Source organism: Chelonia mydas, chromosome 1 (assembly GCF_015237465.2).
Source record: "Chelonia mydas isolate rCheMyd1 chromosome 1, rCheMyd1.pri.v2, whole genome shotgun sequence".
Classification (NCBI taxonomy): Eukaryota; Metazoa; Chordata; order Testudines; family Cheloniidae; genus Chelonia; species Chelonia mydas.
Genome location: NC_057849.1, coordinates 265,102,399 through 265,123,473, shown reverse-complemented (window position 1 = coordinate 265,123,473; position 21,075 = coordinate 265,102,399). Strand labels below are relative to the sequence as shown.

Here is a 21,075-nt window from a genome sequence, read left to right as displayed (position 1 = left end):
TTGTCGGGATCGGCAGGGTAGGGGCCCAATGGAAAGGTCCGGTGGGCCTGGGGTAGAGGATGGGCGGGGTGCGCCCTCGCACAAGGCGCGGTTAACATTAGCCCGAGCAGCGGGGGTCAAGGCAGCCCTCACCTCCTGAAGTACGCGCCGGGGAGTACGGGGGCTGGAGAGCCCCATGCGCCGAGCGAGCGTCAGGGGATCCAGCCAGTCTCTCCGGTCGTAGTCCAGGAGGTCTCCGACCCTCGTGACTTCCGCCAGGACCAGCCTCTGGCGCACCGAGTGGGACTCCGCCGCCTGCACACAGAGTTCGGGGTTGTGTAGCAGGGGCTCCGTGAGGAGATCTGCTCCCACGGTGGCCGCCACGGACCTGGTCGTGAGAAACAGTTTCCAGGTCCGGAGGAGGTCCTGGTAGAAGACCAGCAGCCCGGAGAGGTCTCGCGGAAAACCTCTCGGACAAAGATAAAAGAGCTGCCGGTCATATCGGAGCCCGTGGAAGCGGCGCAGGAAGGTGTGCGCCAATATGCTCCACGTCGAACTACCTGCACTGTAAAGGAGCCTCTGCAGGGCCTGGAGGCGGAAAACGCGGACCTGAGTGTACAGACATTTCAGGCCCTGCCCTCCTTCCTTCAGGGGTAAATGAAGAACTCCGACAGGGGCCCAGTGCATTCCTGACCAAAAGAACTCTAGAATCAATCTCCGGAGGTGGGACAGGAAACCCGGGGCCGGGGCCAGGGTGTTGAGCCGGTACCAGAGTGTGGACAGGACTAGTTGGTTAAGCACCAGTGCTCTCCCTCGGAGGGAGAGACATCGGAGTAGCCTCGTCCATTTCCGGATCCGCTCTATCACCCCGCCCTCTAAATTTTGCCAGTTCTCCGGCGGGGAAGGGTGCGTGGCGGAAAGGTAAACGCCGAGATAGAGCAGAGGACCCTCGCTCCACCAGATGGTCTGAAGCGCGGGTGGGAGGGAGCTTGCCTGCCGCCAGTCCCCTACCGCCAAGCCAGAGCTCTTGACCCAGTTGACTCGGGCAGAGGAGGCTGCCGAATAGATGGCCTGGCATGCCTCCACTCGCGCCAGGTCGCCCGGGTCCTGGACCACGAGAAGCACGTCATCGGCGTACGCCGACAGGACCAGCCGCAGCTCCGGCTCCCGCAGCACCAACCCCGTCAACCTCCTGCGGAGGAGACAGAGGAAAGGCTCGATCGCAAGAGCGTACAGCTGGCCTGAGAGGGGGCACCCCTGTCGCACTCCTCGCCCGAAGCTGACCGGTTCGGTCAGGGTCCAGTTGAGCCTAACCAAACACTCCGCGGAGGCATACAGCACCCGGAGAAAACTCACAAACTGAGGTCCGAATCCAAACGCCTGCAGAGTGCTCAGGAGGTACCCGTGGTCTACTCTATCAAACGCCTTTTCCTGATCAAGAGACAGGAGGGCGAATGACAGACCGTCTCTCCGCCCGAGTTCCAAAAGGTCTTGGACTAGAAATAGGTTGTCAAAAATGCAGCGACCTGGGACAGTATAGGTCTGGTCTGGGTGGATCACGTCCGCCATCACGGACCCTAGCCGCAGCGAAATTGCTTTCGCTACGATTTTGTAATCCGTGCTAAGGAGTGAGACGGGACGCCAGTTTCGTAAGTCGCGGAGGTCCCCCTTCTTCGGCAGCAAGGCGAGCACCGCTCGCCTGCACGACAGAGGGAGGACCCCGCCCTGCAAAGACTCTGCCCAGACAGTGACTAGGTCTGGGCCGAGGATGTCCCAGAACGCGCGGTAAAACTCCACGGTCAGCCCGTCCATGCCTGGAGATTTATTGGTGGGCATGCGGCGGAGGGCTTCCGAGAACTCGGCCAGGGTGAGAGGCAGCTCCAGCCTGTCTCGGTCGCCTACACTGACCGTGGGGAGTTCCTCCCAGAGCACCTCGCAAGTGTCAGGATCGGTCGGATCCGGGGAGAAAAGGCTTGTGTAGAAGTCGCGGGCCCTCCCACACATCTCCTCCGGATCCGTGAGGGGGGTGCCGTCTTCCGCTAGAAGGCAGGTGACGTGTTTCTTGGCCCCCCTCGTTTTCTCCAGGGCATAGAAGAAGCGGGAGCCGCGGTCCATCTCCCGAAGGAGGCGGATGCGGGACCGGACGAAGGCACCTCGGGCCCGGTGGTCCTCGAGGGCCCGAAGCTCCTCCCGCTTCTCCCGGCACGCTCCGCAGAGGGACGGATCCTTGGGGTCGGCGGCCAGGCGCCTCTCCAGCTCCAAGACCTCCCGTTCCAACTGCTCTATCGCCGCATTTCTCCGCCGGCTGGTGCCCCGAGTGTAGTCGCGGCAGAAGAGCTTGGCACGTACCTTCCCTAGATCCCACCATCGCCGCACCGAGGGAAAGGCACGCCACTGCTCTCGCCAGGCTAGCCAAAACTCCCGGAAGGACGTCACAAAGCTCTCGTCCTCCAACAGGCTATTATTAAAGTGCCAATAGGCCGGCCCCGGTCTCTCTGCACGGAGGGAGACCGTTATAGCAACTAAATGATGGTCGGAAAAAGGGGCCGGCCGAATGGTGGAGGAGTGAGCCTGTGAAAGATGGAAACGGGATAAATAAATACGGTCCAAACGAGAGTGGTGTGACCGATGGGCCTCCACCCGGACAAAAGTGAACGTGGAGGTGTCATCTGGGTGATGGTCACGCCAGACATCCACTAGGGAGTGATACTCAACTATTCCCCGGAGGATGTTCGCAGCAGTTGGGCTCGGCTCGGCCCCTGAGCGGTCCTGTTCCTCGAGGGTGGTGTTGAAGTCCCCTCCCAGGACCAGGCACTCGTGCGAATCTAGGGTGCCGAGAAAGTCGGACACCCGCTGGTAAAATTGTGGCCGCTTTGGGCTCATTTGCGGGGCATAGATATTAACAAGGTTGACCACGAGCCCCTCCATACGGACTCGAAGGTGCAACAGGTGGCCCGGCACGACCTCAGTGACCCCTAGCACCTTGGGCTGTAGGGTGGGGGAGAACAGGGTCGCCACTCCAGCTTGCCAAGTCGCGAAGTGGCTAAAGTAGACCCCGTCCCCCCACTCCAGCCGCCACCTGTGCTCAAAGGTCAGGTCCATATGGGTCTCCTGCAGGAAAACTACAGAGTACCCCCCTTCCCGAAGGTAAGAGAGCACCTGGGACCTGCGGAGAGCCATCCTACAGCCCCTGGTATTCAAGGTTGCAATAATAAAAGGCATCATGCGGAGGGCTGGGGGGGTGGGGGTTTCTCAGTGGCGGGGGTGTTCGTGGCCCTCGGCGGGTTGCGCAGCAACCCGTGACCCATCTCATAGATGAGTAGATCGCTTTGGAAGTTGCGGGTCCGCTCGTAGGCCGTAGCACCGCGCCTGCCGTGCCCTCTGCCCTCCTTTATAAGGGCCCTTGTGGCCTGAAAAACTTGTTCAAAGTCCCCCCAGAGCTGAAGAGCTAGCTGTACTTTATTGCGGGCACCACGGGTGTGTTCTAAGAACTTCCGTAGTGCATGCCGCAGCTCATGGGAGGATGGGGTTACGGTTCCCGGGGTACTCCCCGGTGGGATTCTTAATACAGCCTCGAGGTCCGCTAAGGCGGGTAGGCAGGGTGCGGACCACCGACGGGGCGTCTGACAGGCTGGGGTTGTTAGATCCATTTCATGCCTTGGGGTGGAAGGGGATGGCGGGGGAAAAATTGCAACTCCTAATGGGTCGCAACTAAAAAGTGCAGAAACTGCTCCCTGGGGGGAATCTGCGACCCCAGGGGCGGCAGGAGCATTGCAGGAGGGGGTAAACTGGGTGGGGGCAGGGGAGGGGGCAGGGGCAGAGGTAAGGCTCTGAGATTCAGGAGGCAAGCGGCTAAAGGAAGGTGCCTCCTGAGCAGAGTCGAGGGTTAAGGGGTAAGGGAGGGGGCTCCCAGTAATGCTAGGCATTGACTCCGCGGTGGTCTTGGCGGCCGTGGCATCAGGTGGTGGACCACCTTCTGCATGGTGCTCGCCCGGGAAGGCAAGCAGGGGGAGGGAGCATGGGGAAAAAGGGGCTGGGGTGAAATTGCCCATCCCGAGGCCAGCTGGGAGTAGATCATCCTCTCCCTGGGTGACCGGGGTCAAATCTAGGGCCTCAATCTCCGCGTACACGGAGGGGAGGCCAACGCCTGCTACCCCGGGGGCCTCTCCTCTAGGGCCCGCCTCAGCAGTCGCCTCAGGAGTCGCGGGGGGTTCGGATGGTATCCGGGCAGAAGGGGCATCCTCAGGGGCCTCGGAGGGGAGGGTCTCCTGTGGAGGGGGGGTCCTGCCCTCCAAAGCCAGTCTGTCTTCCCCTCCCGACACCAGCAGATGGACCTCACTCGTGGTCGCAGCGGAGGGCTCGATGTCAGTGCCTCCCTTCCTGGTCTTCCGGGGGGCTTCCGCGTCGGATGGATGCAGCGGAGCTCGAGCCTTCCGCTTGCTTCGTTTCCCCTGGACTAGGTTCCAGCCCTCCATAGCGTCGTCTGGGGGCTGGTTAGCAGGGGTCGTGTCGGGGGGCGGAGGCGATGGTTCAGGGGTTCGGGGGGGCAGCGGTGAGGCAGCATGAGGAGGGGGGGGTTCTCCTTGGGGTGGGCCCTCTCCTATGTCTGATAATATCTTTGTCGCACCCTCCTCCATAGGCTCCGCTGAAGTGGAAATGGCAAGGGTGGGACTCCCTTGCTCGCCCGGGCATAGTAGGGAAGAAGTCTCCTGGGCCCGGGCGGGAGCAGCGATGGATTGAGTAGGAGGAGGGTTGGTTTCAGGTGCTGGGCAGCCAGGGGTGTCGGCAACAACGGGGCCGATATCCTGCCGGGTCTCGGGGGTCTCGGGTGCCCCTCCCCTCCGGGCCAAAGGGCAGTCTCTGCGGACATGCCCGGCCGAGCGGCAGAGGTAGCACCGGGCCTCTCCGGTGGAGTAAAAGACCCGATAGCGGGCTCCCTGGTAGGGGACTAGGAAGGACCCCTCGAGCGCCTCCCCGTCACGCACCCCCGCCGGCGGTAGAAGCTGCACTTGCCGGCGGAAAGAAAGGACGTGACGGAGGGTGGGGTCCTTGCAGCCCAACGGGAGAGGGCTGATGACAGAGGTAAGTTTTCCTAGGGCGGAGAGAGCGGGTAACAGGGCAGCATTGGGTAAAAAGGGAGGAACGGAGGTGAGGACGAGGCGAACGCCCAGGTCTTCTAGCGGCTCTAGGGGGACGAACACCCCCCCCACCACCAGGCCCCTCTCCACCGCCTCCTGGGCGGCAGCCTCCGTAGCTAAGAAAAAAACGACCTTCCCATACATCTTGGAGGCCGCCACAATAGCCGTGGGTCCTACCACCTTCGCCAACGCCTGCACGTATGTCTCCACGTGGGGTGAGGTGGGCACCAGGAGGCAACGGACACCGTGCCTCCTGGTCAAGGCGGAAAAAGGGCCCCGGCTGCTGGTGATGGTAGCGGAGGCAGTGGGTGGGCGAGATGACGAGGCGGCAGGCAAGGGGGAACCTGCCACCGCCCGGGCATATGTCCTGGGGCCCGGGGAAGGGGCACTCGCAGAGCTGGTGGAGGGAACCGCGGGGAGGGGCGTCGCGGTCGATGACGAGGCTACGGCTGTGGGGGCAGCCCCTGCCATGGAGGGCCCAGATGTTTTAGCGGGGCCCTTTCCTTTCGGCCCGCCCTGGTTTTTGCGGCCCGCTGGCAGGGGGTGCTTAGAACCTGAGGGGGCAGGGGGCATAGCAGCAGCAGTAAGCACTCCGGTACTTCCTGCTGCCGGTGCCCCAGCGGGGGCGGTGGCAAGTATTTTAACAATCGTGGGGGGGGGGGAGGTTGGGGGTTGGGCGGGGGGTGGTGGGGGAGAAACAACTAGATTTGCTAAAGGGGCCTCGCCCCTCCCATTCCCTGCCATCGTGAGCAGGGAGAGACGGGGAGACACCGGAAGGAGAAGGGGGGAGAGGGGGAGGGGAATTAACCACTCCTCCCTACTAGACTACAGGCGGGGGAAAGGGGGAGAATACCAAATGGGGTGGACAAGGAGGGGGGGTGGAATTCAGTAATAGGGACAGGCTGTAAAATAAGCAATCCAAAAGGGGGGGGTGTAAACCCACGCACGTTTGTCCAAAGAGTCTCGTTTGGTCAGCTGTTATATCCGGTCCGAAAGGCAAAGTCCAAAGCAAACAGCTGGATCCGAAGGCAGATGGCAGATTGCCAGCAGGGACGAAGCAGCGGGGGCCATGACAGTTGTAGTAGTGGTGGGGGGGTGAGGGGGGCACCGATGGATCAGGGGGCAGCTTGTTGCCACACCCCCTGTGCCGCCACAAACGCGATTAAAACACAGTCAAACTCCCCCCCCACGAGAGTAGACTTTGAAAAATTAGGCAGTCGTACGGCCCCCTTCACGGTGATTGATAGCTTCGTAAATTATTTCTCCTGTCTTCTGAAATCCTTCTTCTCCGGCCATGTTGGCTGTGTTCCAAGGCTTCCGGCATGCGAAGAATGTTGTAGAGATAGTCCGAGCTGCCAGCAAAGCGGCTGGGTCTGGGGGCTTCCACTCTCCCCTCCGGATAGCAAAATCAGCAATCTTCCCCCCCTCCTCCGGGGGTCTCAGCTAAAACAAATAGCTGCGCCCGAAAGCAGGCGAGGGGGGGGAGTGGTGCCGGCTGTAAGATGGCAGCCTGTCAGCACTCAAACAAGAGCAAAAAGCGGCAAAAATCAAACCAAAACAAAAAAAAACACAAAAAGCATCCGGCACATTCGGGGGGGTAAACTAAGGCAGGGTCCAAAAGTAAGAAAAATCCAGGCCTGGGGGCTTTAGGAAAGAATAGAAAGCAGATAGTTAAGGAGCAAGCTAGGGACGGTCCGTCCTCCAACAGGGAAGGTTCCAGAACAATCAGGAACCTTCTGGAGACAATTAAGACAGGCTGATTAGAACACCTGCAGCCAATCAAGAAGCTGCTAGAATCAATTAAGGCAAGCTAATCAGGGCACCTGGGTTTTTAAATGGAGCTCACTTCAATTTGTGGTGTGTGTGTGTGTGAGGAGCTGGGAGCAAGAGGCACTAGGTGCTGAGAGGGAGAACGTGGACTGTTGGAGGACTGAGGAGTACAAGCATTATCAGACACTAGGAGGAAGGTCCTATGGTGAGGATAAAGAACGTGTTGGGAGGAGGCCATGGGGAAGTAGCCCAGGGAGTTGTAGCTGTCGCACGTCTGTTCCAGGAGGCACTCTAGACAGCTGCATTCCACAGGGCCCTGGGCTGGAACCCGGAGTAGAGGTCGGGCCCGGGTTCCCCCCAAATCCTCCCAAATCCTGGTCAGACACAGGAGGAGCTGACCTGGACTGTGAATTCAGAAAAACGGCCAAGCTGAGGGCTGCCGTGAAGCTCCAAGGCGAGCAAATCCGCCAATAAGCGCAAGACCCACCAAGGTAGAGCAGGAACTTTGTCACAATACCATGATTCTTACTCAGTTGTCCTAATAATACAATAAGCTTAATATTTTATGAGAAACATGACAAATTGAAAGTTATGATATGTAATAGTGTATTGCATGTCATTGTATGGCTCTTAATTCTGACAAGCAAGAAATGAGGGATAGTTTTAAGTACGTAGATGTCTTGGCCCTAAATTTCCAAACTCGAATGCCTGAAAGTTAGGCATGTGATTTTACATCTAGATTCTTAAGAGGCCTGATTTTCAGAGTGCAGAACATCTGAAGCTCTTGTTGATTTATACGGTAATTGCAGCTGGTTAGTATTTTTGAAAATCAGACCTCTTTTATTTAGGCCTCTAAGTATGGATTTAGGTGCATAACTTGGGGAACCCACATTACAAAATATTGGCCATTTTAATTATAAATGAGTGACTAAGTGGAAAACCTTCTTTTTTAGATAAATTGCAGAAACTTCATTGGAAAACAGTTGCGTGTTGCCAGCAGATTTAATGAAGTGACAGTTTCTGGACACCATTTTGTTCCTGAGATGCCAGATATTTATACAGGTCAGAACACATTCCAGCATAATCCAGTCCTTTCTTTCTCCAAAAAGTTTTGTTTTGTATTAATTTTTACCCTACCTCAGAATCTCTCTCTCATAGAAATTAGGAAGCTATTGAATTCTGTTTTTACAACTGTATGAGTGCTTCAGAAATATTGTTTTGAAAGAGACTAGATCAGGTGTGGGCAAACTTTTTGGCCCAAGGACCACATCTGGGTATGGAAATTGTATGGCGGGCCATGAATGCTCATGAAATTGGGGGTTGGGGTGAGGGCTCTGGGGTGGGGCCAGAAATTAGGACTTCAGGGTGTGGGAAGGGGCACGGGACTGGGGCAGGGGGTTGGGGTGCGGGGGCAGGGGTGAGGACTCCAACTGGGGATGCGGGCTCTGGGGTGGGGCTGAGGATGAGGGGTTTAGGGTGCCCCGGGCTAAGACCGAGGGGCTCAGGGCTAGGGCAGAGGGTTGGGGTGCAGGACGGGGTCAGGGATGCAGGTTCCAGGTGGCACTTACCTCAAGCAGCGATTCCTGGCCAGTGGAAGCTGTGAGGGCAGCACTTGGGGCAGGGGCCGCGTGCGGAGCCCCCTGGCTGCCCCTACGCATAGGAGCTGGAGGACGGAGAGGCCGCTTCTTCCGGGAGCCATACGGAGCTACAGCATGGAGCCACACAAGCTCTGGACCCTGCTCCCTAGTGGGATCTTGAGGGCCAGATTAAAACATCTGAAGGGCCAGATGTGGCCCCCGGGCCATAGTTTGCCCATCCCTGGACTAGATAGTTCAGGTCTGTTGTAATGATAAGAAGAGCCTTTCAAATCTATTAAAATTGGATAATAGTGAAAAGTTTAAAGCCTTGGCAGGTCCTTCAGAAGGAAAAAGAAGACGGTTCTAAATATCACATATGTGTCAAGGTATCACATACAAGAGAGGGCGTGGGGGTGAATTAAGGAAGCTGGGTAAAATCACTGAACAATAGATGACATTGAGAGCACAATAAAGACAGAATTCTTGCTCTCACTTCTGGTGCCCAGTGCTCCATCTATTATTTACAACATTAAAACATATTTGAAAAGTTTAGCAGACAGTTAATAACACTACTTTTAATGCTTTAGATTTATGTTCATAAACCAATTGGAAATCTAATCAACTCAGTGTATTAAATTTATTTTGTCTAATAGTTGAGAAGTTGTTCAACTACATCTATGCTCTTATATTTCACTGTAAAATATAAAAATTGTTACTAATTCCTACTTCCTTTTAGATGGCAGTCAAGCACAATCCTTAGTTTGTGTCCCTCTTGATGTGACAGACACACTGAAATGTTTCAGAGAAACCCTAGAAAAATCTAAATACCACAGCAGAGCACTTAGACACAGCAGAAAATTGCTTTCACTATTTCTTGCTCACACACAAGGTAAGGTGTTTGTTATGGTGTCCCTTAATTATCAAATGTTTGTGGTTCCACCCCTATAACAAGTGACTGCACATGGTACATATTTTTAGCAGCAAATATTGGAAAATCAATTTTTAAAATCCAGTGATAGTTGAGAGTAAGATAATAGTCATTTTTATTTAAAGAAAAATTCTGAACTCTGGTAAGGCCAAAATTTAACCAAACATTTTTCTCTTTAAGAACATAAGAACAGCCATAGTCTTCAAAAAAAATAAAAATAAAAAGGAAGTATATTTTCACACAATGCAGAGTCAACGTGTGGAACTCTTTGCCAGAGGATATTGTGAAGGCCAAGACTATAACAGGGTTCAAAAAAGAACTAGATAAATTCATGGAGGATAGGTCCATCAATGGCCATTAGCCAGGATGAGCAAAGACGGTGTCCCTATCCTCTGTTTGCCAGAAGCTGTGAATGGGCAACAGAGAATGGATCACTTGTTGATTACCTGTTCTGTTCATTCCCACTGGGACACCTGGCATTAACCATTCTCAGAAGACAGGATACTGGGTTAGATGGAACTTCGGTCTGATCCAGTACGGCTGTTCTTATGTTCTTCATTACAGCTTCATTCATTCATTCATTCATTCCAGCTTTCGTTATCCATTTAATTCTTGTTGCCCTTTTTTGGCCTGAGTTGTTAGCCAGTATTTGGGCCTCTTGATGAGTTATTTTCATTAGGAGGAGAAGTTGAAGATAGAGTTAGGAATGTCTCTAATGCAGTCCTATTTTTTTACAAGGATTGTATATAGAGTTCTGTTGCCCTGAACATAATAGAAACAAAGAACAGCAGGCAGTTTCCTTTCTCAGAAATCCAAGTCTGCCTTTCCAGTGAGTACTGTGCCTCAGAAAAGCCTCTTTTCTGAGGGGGGAGGGTGTCTTTCTCTCTCTTCCCCCCACCCTAAAAAATCAATTCTGGACCTTAGAAACCTTCTCATTGAAAGTTTTGTTGAAACATACAAGTTTTGGTTCCAATAAAAAAAATTGGTTGAAATATTCCCAACCAGCTCTAGTTACTACACTCAGAAGGTTCAGATGGCCTCTGCTAAAAAGAGAAAAAGATACCAGAGGAGGAAATCATCTGCCTCCTCCTTCATTATCTGTTGACCTTTCAATGTCATCATCAAGGCAGCTAATCTGACTCCTTGTTTGGGAGCCATGTACATTTTCTGGAGTATCTTTTTCCTCCCCCCTGCTTTTCAGAACCATTTGTTTTATTTTTGTGGGGCCTGGAACCTCACCACTACAGACCATTGGATGTAGAGATCACAGAGGTGGGGTATTCTAGAGAAATCCAGACCTCCCCACCTACCAGCCCTATTCCCAATCACTTTTCAGAGACCCCTTTCACAAGAGTGTGTTACATCAAGAAGTGGAGTCCCTTTTTAGTTTTGGTGCAGTGAAAGAAGTGCCTCTATAATACAAAGGGAAGGGGTTTTATTCCTAATGCTTTTCAACATTGAAGGAAAAAAGGATGTGGTGCACATTTTTGGACTTGACACAGCTAACCACCTTCAGCTGCAAATTCAAGTTCTAGGTGGTAAAACTGCCCTCTGTAACTTTTTTTCATTGAGGCATAAGACTGGTATGCAGCTCTCAACCTCTAAGATGCTTATTTTCACATAGTAATCCATCCTGCTCATCCTGCTGGGATTCCAAGTGGGTATTTTCCACTATCTGTAGAGTGTTCTACCATTTGGTCTATTGACAGCACTGAGGGCCTTCATTGAGGGCCCTTGTTATGTGAGAAAACAAGGAGTCCAGATTTACCCATACCTCGATGATTCGCTCATTTGAGAGAAACCTCCACAACATGTGACCAACTCCACATGTTGCTTTTTGTAGTTTATACAGGTAGGGTAAGAGATCAAGCTACTTAGACCCAGAGATTTTTCAACTAGATTTCTATTTGCATTAAGCTATAGTATGAATATGCGAATTTAGACCCACCTTCAACATTATAGCTTACTTCATGATGGCTCAGGCAGCTACCGCAGCTTCATTGAGAAGTGTTCCAATCTGAAAAATTTGTAGGGCAGCAACATAGGATTCAGTACATACATTTACACAAAATTACTCCTTAATTACTCATGAAAATCTGATGCCCACTTTGGCAAAACTGTCTTGCAGTTGCTATTCAGGTAGACTCTGAGCATCCACCTTCCATGATGTAGGTTACTGCTTGTAAGGCACCAGGAGTGGAATAATATGGACAAGCACTCAAAGAAGAAGAAGAAACAGTTACTTACTTTATTGTACTTGTGATTCCTCTAGAGGTGTATTCCACAACCCATGCTTCTTCCACACAACTACAGAATCCTATAACACCTGGATTCTATACTGGCAAAGGAACTGAGGGACACTTGGGGTCACCCCAGCTTTTATACCATGTGGTATATGAGGTCAGCCTCAGTGCATATGGACAGCACATCTTGAAGAACCACAGTTACTTGGCATATAGAACATCATGTCTGCAATGATTCCAGCATCCATCACTGTGTAAAATAGGAGCCCAAAGAATACTACTTAATTTGCTGTAGATCTCTGGATTGACATTGTGTTGAGTTGCTGACTGACTTTCTGGTCCTGGAAAGTTTCTCCTTGAAAGCTACATGGGGCAAATAGGAACATTTAAAAACTTGTTTGTTTAGTGCTTTCAGGCTAAATCCAGAGTACAAGTAATGCTCAGTGTGTCATAGTTCATTTATTCAGAGCAAATTAATATATATACTGCAGGGATAGAAAATGTTTCTGAAAAATGCAGCCTGCTTTTCTTCTCCCATGTTTATTCACTTTTAATCACAAGTTGGCTATTCCTTTTAACCTGCTATTATAAAGACCAGAAATGTCATGTAGAAATCAGACACTGAAAATATTTTGTTTGGGTGATATGGTTTAGAATCATTTATGTGAAGGAAATATGGCTGTAAACTATATTTAGTAAGTAAATTACATTTCTGACCTAGATACCTTTGGAAGAGTACCCTATCGGATCTCTTCAAATGAAAAAGTGGAATTTAGTGTGGGAGCTGAACTGACATTTCTACCAAAACCACATGACCTTTCTCAAGAAAAATTTAATTTCCCCAGTAGGGTCGAAAGCAGACCATTACCTGAGTCACAGCTCTCAGTAGTTGTCTCTTCATATGAAAAAACTATTGGTAAGATATTTACATATTTTTGTTTACAGCTAATACAAACAACTCTGTTTACCTATGTTCATGTTCTTCTTCATGCAGTTTTATTCTCTGTCCCTTTCACGTCAGACAGTCTTCACAGCAGGTATTCTCCATCCACATAGTGTTTATGGGACAGCCCCTAACCCCTCCCCCCCCAATAAAAAATAATTTCCCCAGTATGATCCAAAACAAGCCAGTACCTCAGTCACAATTTTCAGGAGTTATCTCTTCATATGAAAAATGTTACTTCAGTGGAGCTTCACTGATTTACACCAGTTGAAAATCTGGCTCATGATTTTATCATCTGACCGTGTCCCTTTACTTCTTTTTATAGACTTTTCCCAGGAAACCATTTGACAGATAAGGGGGTTTATGATTTTTTAAACTGCTGTATGCAATCTGTAGAAATGAGAGAATTGCATTTGTATCATGAATGCTTATTTTCAAACAAGTTCTGTCCATTTAATAGGTCTGAAAGAGATTCATGCATATGTCTTGCTCCAGTTGGAGTTAGTGGGAATAGGGTTGGGTCCATAGTCACACATTTGAAATTAAAATATCCCCAAATCCTCAGAAACCTTTACATAAAATATTCATAATCTTATTTACTGTCTCCTGTGTGCAAATCTATTTCTGTTGCAAAGTTGTTCAAGATCCAGTAATGGTTTTAATGTTATAATGGATTTTTTTCTAATTGATGAAAAACAGAAATCCTTCAAATAAATAACCAGAGAGACCTCAAGGTGCAGGCTCTACATGAACTTGGAAATCTTCACTTTTATGCAGGAAAGAAGAGGTACATAGTCACTGGATGAACAGTAGATACAAAAATGACACAATTTTTATTTTTGTAATTTTATCTATAATTCTCCTGACTTTCAGTTCTTCTATGAGTTAATCTGCTGTCTTCATTTCCATATTGTTCTCCCATCCATTTTCTCTACTAACTACATTAATGAATGCCTTTCTTTGGAACCAATATATATGCGTCTCTACGAAGTAACTATGTCATTTACCATACAGCTATTTGATCTTAGTAAAATATTGATCAACTTGATTATATTTTTTGTGTCTTACAAACTAGATTCCAATTTTCTGTCTGAATAACAATTATTTGTAGCTGATAGAAAGCAGAATAAAACTCTTCTTCTGTTACAGAAGATGTCAGCAATATGATGGATACATTTTTTTATGTTACAGAGCTGCTTTTAAATACTGGTGTCAAGCCCTTGATGAAACACTTAACATAGCTGATGTACTTAACAACTGGCAAGAGTTAGATGGCTTTTCAAAAAATGTTACTGACGACTTTACGGATGGAAGTTCTAAACATTTTAGTGAGAAATGTATTTATCAAGCTGGAATTTGGGGGTGCTTGCATGCAGCAGTTTTAGCGGCTAAGATAGCTCAGTAAGTATTTTATTTTTTAATGTATTTCTTTAGATTTTAGAACTCCACACCAACAAATGCCCATCTAAGGCCTTGAGTGCCCCAACATAAATTTAAAAACACATTAAAGAGGAGTTATAAAACAAAATCAGTTAAAGCAGCTGTACTTCTGCTATTACCCTGACCATGTCCCTTGCTAATTAACAGTGAGCATGCCCAATACAGTATAACTGTAAATTCCCACACTGCATCACAGTTTTTCCTTAAAACAAAAATTAATCCCCCAGCTTCCTCAGCCTTCTTCCAGTTCCCACTCAAGCACTTGAACTTTGTAGCATGCCCAGAAGGTTAACAGATTTAAGCTATTTTAGATCAGCACGTGGAGAGTATTCTAAAGGGAAGTGGCCCTCTTTGAGAACACTCTGCGGACAGCCCCCTCTCTCAAGCACTGCCCTCTGATCTTAACCACAGCTGTATGACACAGGGAGGGATCATAGGAATAGAATAATAATATATGTATAAAACATAAAAATCTAATAAATTATTGACAAATTGTAGCCAAAAGGACTTTACATCCTTATTAATTTTCAATAGAAACATCAAAATTCTCAAGTTAGTGCTCTTAATGAATATTAATATATCAGGGCAAATTTAATGGGGAAAAATTGTAATTTTTCTGATTAGTCTTAGGTCAGATGAAGTTTTATCTGTTGTATGCCGGACTACCACAAATAACTATATCAGCCAAGCTATCGTATGCATACTATTAAAAGACCATAGTTAAGATTCTGTTTTGTGCCTCTAAGAGGCATGGCACAGAATTAGCAGCCAAGGGGGGAAAAAAGGGGTGGGGGCATAGGTGGCTTAAACTACCTTTTGTGGCCACTGATCCTGAGCTGCTCTGCAGCCCCAGGTGTAACTTAAGCAGCAGCCTGTCCCTGGGATGCCTTGCTCCACAGTGCACCCAGAATCTCTGCAGCACTATGGCCCCACTCCCAGTACACTTCCACCCCATGTGAGTGTCACAGTTTGGGGCAACTGCACCTGTATTCCCCCTCTGTGGTCCATCAAGAGTGCCCATCTCCTCAGCCGTCACCTTTGTTGGGTAGTAACCCCTGTCTGTCTGCCTCCTGACCAGGATTTTTCCAGGCTGTGCAGTTCCCTGCCTACACTGATATTCCCAGCAAGCCAGACTGCCTAAACAGGGTACCATCTCCTGTTTGCTTTCTCTTCAAAGGCTATGGACAGCCTAATGGCCCACAGCTATGAATTATAGTATAGCTCTTTATAAGCAAGCACATTTATTCTGAAGGTAAGAGCATTACTGAGAAAACATTAAAACAATAAAAGAATCTACATGCATGCTAAAAAGCTTTCAAGAGGTCACCCCAACTCCAGTCTCTGGCTCTGATAAGTGTCACTCCATCAAAACTCACAACTAGGTTTTCCCTGTGGTTACAAGTTCATGACTGGTTTCAGAGTAGCAGCCATGTTAGTCTGTATTCGCAAAAAGAAAAGGAGTACTTGAAAATAAAATATAAAATACAGTATTTTCCACTGAATGCATCCGATGAAGAGAGCTGTAGCTCACGAAAGTTTATGCTCAAATAAATTTGTTAGTCTCTAAGGTGCCACAAGTACTCCTTTTCTTTTTAAGTTCATGACTGTATCAGATTCAGAACCAGAACAACCAGGAATAGTTCAGCCTTTTCCTTTCTACAGCACGGGCCTTTGATCTTGGTCTCATGTAGTAAGTGATCAGCAGACAGTGATCCCTCCTCAGGCCATATTTTCAAAAGGCTGGGTTTTTGCATTCCCCAGAGATGTGGAATTTATATTCACTTCCCCCTAGATATTCCCCAGGAAAACCACTTAACACTTTTTGTTCCACAAATCCATTGTTATCTGGCACATTGTTCAATATAGTCCTTTGATCCTCCAGGTCTCACATATGTAAACATATCCCCACAGTGGAGGTTACATACAACACTGGCCCACAATTATACATAACCCATTTATTTAATACAACGAACCCCAAAGATACTTACATTTAATTCAGTTAGGTCTCCCAAGGATGTTGCAGGAAATTGCCAGATCTGTCACAGCTAGGGCTTGTGAGGGAGCCCTGGGAAAGCAGCCTTACAGCTTTCTTCCTCAATTCCTGCACTGAGGGAATCCTTCTCCATCAATTTCCAGGGCTTTTAGAGCCCTTTTGTGCTGCTCTGGCCCTCTTACCCAAAGTAATGGGACTGGAGCAGAGGTAAGGATTTTGCCCCATAACATGCAAAAGATTAAAGCACTTTGCACATATTATACACACCATAGTGGCCAATCATCATGAAATCTCTGGTGAAGTATTATGAGGGAGGATATAGCCACATATCTATTTATTTCTCTTTTTTTCTATATAGGTTCTTACACTGCCCTCATGACCATAATATTGAGAACCTTCCAGTAGTTCATTAAGCCATGTGACGTAACATTTTCAAATCTGAAAAACTGCTAGAGGTCATTATTAATAATTATTATAGTAGGAAAAAAAGCTTTGTTAACTAACATAAATTAATGAACACATTCAAATGTCTTACCTATATGTTATACTTACTCAGGTATATATTGACATCAAATGTGAGATTAAGAACTAAATGCTGCATTTTCTCTGCTATACTCTTTAAGGTAAGGATATATTTTCATTTAGAATTTATTCAGTAGTTGGCATATTGTTTTCAAGGTATAAAGCTCAATAAATGGCCAATGATATATAAAAATATTCCCATATCAAATTATGTAGAGTCAAGATTGAAGGTAGATACCAACTTATGCACATGTATTTTAGTCTCAAAAATTATCATTTCAATAAGAAGTTAGTCTCCCAGAGAAGAAATAAAATATTGTAATGTGAAGATGGCTAAAACATTTGCCAGTCAAATAGATCTTTTTTCCTCTTGAAGTAGATACCATCAATATCAGCAGGGTGCTTCCTGTCACAGATCTCTACAGAGTCTTCATAGATTGTCATACATTTTTAACTAGGTAACCAAGAGTATAGAAACTTTTTAAAAAATTCACTGAAGAATGTTTCTTTTGGTAATGCAAAATATTGACTATTCATGCTAAATTTTCAACTGTTAGAAGTTTCCTCTAAAAGGTATGGCAGAGCATTCAAATGAATAAAAATTTCACTTAGAAAGAAAGTAAGATCTTTAAATTAAGAGTGCAATCTTTTGGAAACAAAGTCAGGAGTAAAGATGTTTCTATATACTCTGGGAATGGAGATTTGAGGCATTACTAAAAACAGGGATCCTGAAAGAGGGATCACAAATATCCTGTCAACTGAATTTCTCATACGCACAGGGGGTCTATGCTAATAGATACCAATGCAGCCTCAGGAACTTAATCAGCTTCATCCAAAAAAATGGAGAATAGAAAATTCGTAGCATTATTTTAATCACATGCATCATCCTAGGATCCTTATGCTGCAGCCTGATCCACGAGGATAGAACCCATCCAGACTGAAGCCCTGTTAACTTCACCAAGAATAAAAACCAAATCCTAACATTTGAGCAAAAGAATTTCAATTATCTATTAGCGCTATAGCGTCTGTGATACAAAGCTGAAAAATGTTGATTCCACGAATCAGAGAGCAATAGTATCAGCCGATCATCGCAGTATTGTCCCATTGGAAATACTTGTGCATGACTGGAGTAGGATCTGTCCTAGTTCATTCAGATGGCTGTAGCTTGATGAAAGTGTGCTGCAAAATATGATCAGTCCACTGCCATGGTACCTAACAAGGATAAAGTCCCATAACTTGTTTCTTTTGGAAGGTTGTTTTATAACATTGTTTCCTCTTTCTGGTATAGTCTTTAATCTAGTTATTGTCCCAGGTTTATGCTAGCTATTTTGTGTTTCACATTGCTGCATGAATATATAAACAGTAAGGCCATGTCTGCACTAGTGAGCTTACAGTGGCACAGCTGTACTGATGCAGCGGCGCCACTGTAAGATCGCTCATGTAGACGTTCTATGCCAATGGGAGAGAGCTCTCCCATCGACATAACAGAACCACCTCCGTGAGTGGCAGTGGCTATATTGGCAGGAGAGGCTCTTCCACCCACATAGCACTGTGCACGCTTACCACTTATGCCGGTGAAACGTATGTCTCTCAAGGGTGTGTTTTTTCACATCCCTGAGCGACACAGCTTTTGCCGACATAAGTGGCAGTGTAGACATGGCAAGTCTCTAGGCATGAGTGCTAACTGTGATGTCATAGACTCTGTATAGGAGGAATTTTCAATTTCAGAGACAACATTCTTATCTTGTACAATACTCGCCCTTCTACAAGTTTTGCCCCTTAAAATCCATTTAAGATGGATCAACTTTAGTAAACAACTCAAAGAAAACACATTTTCCCTATTTAAACTTACTGTCCATGTGTCAAAAACAGTACTATTCTGTGGCTTGGTCTAGCATAGCAAAGACGCTGGCAGGCAGGATGCCGGCCATCATTATCCAGGATGTTCCCACTCTCTAGGGCTCTCTCCTCAGCTTTTTCACTTTGACTCCTCCCTCACTCAGCAGGCACAGGAGGGCAGGGTTCATGTCTTCAAATAGTAGCCATTTCTCTCGTGACCAAAGAAGACTATAATAGAAAAAAGGGAAAAAACCTCCCATTGGTTCTGCCTCTTACAGTAGCATTTTTACCTTGGGACGGCTATTGTTGTTTCTGCTTTCAATGAAAGAAATCTCACCTACCTCAGTGAAACAAGGAGGTGGCTGAAGCAGTGTCCTGAGCTGTGACGGACAAAACCAGCCCCTTAGCTTGCATAAAGATGGTAGTGACTCTTCCAGAAGCAGCAGGAAGTTGGTGGAGTCACAGGCTGTAAAAGACCAAACCAGCCTGCTAAGCTTGTGCAAAAGAGAGAGAAGCCCTTCTGTGGGGGAAGATACTCTCCATAAAGAGATGCTTTAAGACTTCCATGAGGTGACGAATCTCAACAAGCCCTTCCTCCTTGTTTTCCCCGGCTCCTGAAGTGCTTGAATGAGTCATTAATTCCTTCCTGTATGCCAGGGGTGGCCAACCTGTGGCTCCGGAGCCACATGCAGCTCTTTAGAGGTTAATATGTGGCTCCTTGCACAGGTGCTGACTCTGGGGCTGGAGCTACAGACACTAACTTTCCAGTGTGCCAGGGGGTGCTCATTGCTCAACTCCCTGCTCTGCCCCAGGCCCTGCCCCCACTCAACCCCTTCCCCCAAGGCTCCTGCCCCTTCCCCCGAGCCTGCCATGAGCTCATTGCTCCTCTCCCTTCCCCCGCTCCAGTTTCCCGCTCATGCGAAACAGATTATTACGGTAGGTGGGAGGAGCTGACTCGCAGGGCTGCTGGCGGGTGGGAGGCACTGGGGGCTGGAGCGGTGGGGAGCTGATGGGGTGCTGCTGATGTATGACTGTGGCTCTTTGGCAATGTACATTGGTAAATTCTGGCTCCTTCTCAGGCTCAGGTTGGCCAGCCCTGCTGTATGCTGTCAGGAGGCTTTATGCTCTTCTCCTAGGGGTTACCTGACACATTTTCAAGAGCCTCTCTGGAGATTTACTATTATACTTCTTCCACTCTATCTAAAGTTTTGTTTTGATGTGCTCTGACTCGGAAAGCTGAGCCCTAAACCCTATTAGGAAGGTTTCTTAGCAGGAAGTGGCATATTTGCTGAGGCTTCTTTTGTGGTAATTTTGTTTATTGGGATGGATGTGGGTGTGTGTGTGTTTGTTTTAGTTTGTTTGTTGCAGACTTCCCTCCAAGTCCTGAGTCAACAAATAACTAAGACTACCAGCACCTCTTCCTTTGCCACACAACTGGTTGTTATAAATCTGCTCAGGGACTGCATAGGTTCCCAGAAAATTCTGAAGGAGGAAAGGATAGAATTAGAGAGCAGGAAAATACTGGTTGATGGTGATAGTCATCCTGCCTATCAGACCAAGTGATGAGGACCAACACAGAGAAAGCCACTGAAAGCAAATTAGTAGTAATTTTGAATGTAATTTACCTTTGAATATAATTTACCTATCCAGACAAATAGACATTGTTTGTGGCTTTTCTGGACCTAGATCTCCTTCTGTGCTTTGCTCAGTGTCATCTGATGCTCTCTTCTATCCATCTACAGCCGGATCTCTTACTCGATCAAGGTTCAGACATGAAAACATTAATCATTCCTCTACAATTTTGCATGGTTTCATTTGGAACCAGGTGAAATATAGAAGTTGACTGAATTTCATTTTGAGCTTTGGGAATTGTTCATCCTTTTTTATGCTTCACAGCTGCATATATACTTACAAATATGTCATTTTTATTATTTTCAGACACTGTTTAGAGTCTCTATTCCACATCCCACAGCTGATTGTGACTTTGCACAATATGAAATACACAGACTTATTCCTGGCATTGATTTGTTCTCTGATCGCTACAGAGCTGATGTCTCCACTGTAGTTGCAAGTCTGAGTTTCCTTATATTTGAATTGCATTGTGCAAAGCAAAATTTAATAGTAAGTACTATTGAAAAACATATATAAATGAATTGTAAGTCATCATATTTAATAGAAAATTGTTATGCTTAATCTGTTGTGGGTACCCTGCATGTTTTGGAGAGAGCCTTTGTTATCTTTGTTGGCTGGTGGTCTGGGGACTGTTGCAACAGGGTCATGGCACAGAGTTCTGCATTTTTTAATCCCTTGAGGCAGAGATTCTCAAACCGGGGTATGTGTGTGCCCCGAGGAGGGGGATGCCTCCAGGGATATCATAGAATGTATTCTGGGGATGGGGGGCATGAGAAGCTTTAGGGAAAAAAATCTTACTGCACACATTGAGAGCTGGGCAGCCAGAGAGTGGCAGCTGCTGGCCGAGGGCCCAGCTCTGAAGGCAGCGTCACCACCAGCAGCAGCAGAGAAGTAAGGGTGGCAATACCATACCATGCCATCCATACTTCTGCTATGCTGCTGGTGGTGGTGCTGCCTTCAGAGGTGGGCACCTGGCCAGCAGCCACTGCTCTCTGCTTTGACTTCAGAGCTGTGTGGCCAGAGCGTGGCAGCTGCTGGCCGGGTGCCTGGGGCAGGGAGTGCATAAACTAC

The 21,075-nt window shown here is 47.8% G+C and overlaps 1 protein-coding gene across 4 annotated transcripts in view; it reads left to right on the top strand.

Moving 5' to 3' along the window:
- The window catches only part of CFAP54 (cilia and flagella associated protein 54), a 211,857-nt gene that overhangs the window by 122,846 nt on the left and 67,936 nt on the right, over nucleotides 1-21,075 (top strand). For all 4 annotated transcript variants that reach the window (XM_043545723.1, XM_043545720.1, XM_037884774.2 and 1 more), the window contains 7 exons: nucleotides 7,841-7,949; nucleotides 9,201-9,353; nucleotides 12,357-12,551; nucleotides 13,278-13,365; nucleotides 13,770-13,979; nucleotides 16,568-16,634; nucleotides 20,311-20,493. In XM_043545723.1, the coding sequence (XP_043401658.1) occupies nucleotides 7,841-7,949; nucleotides 9,201-9,353; nucleotides 12,357-12,551; nucleotides 13,278-13,365; nucleotides 13,770-13,979; nucleotides 16,568-16,634; nucleotides 20,311-20,493 (1,005 nt within the window). The remainder of the gene's footprint in view (nucleotides 1-7,840; nucleotides 7,950-9,200; nucleotides 9,354-12,356; nucleotides 12,552-13,277; nucleotides 13,366-13,769; nucleotides 13,980-16,567; nucleotides 16,635-20,310; nucleotides 20,494-21,075) is intronic.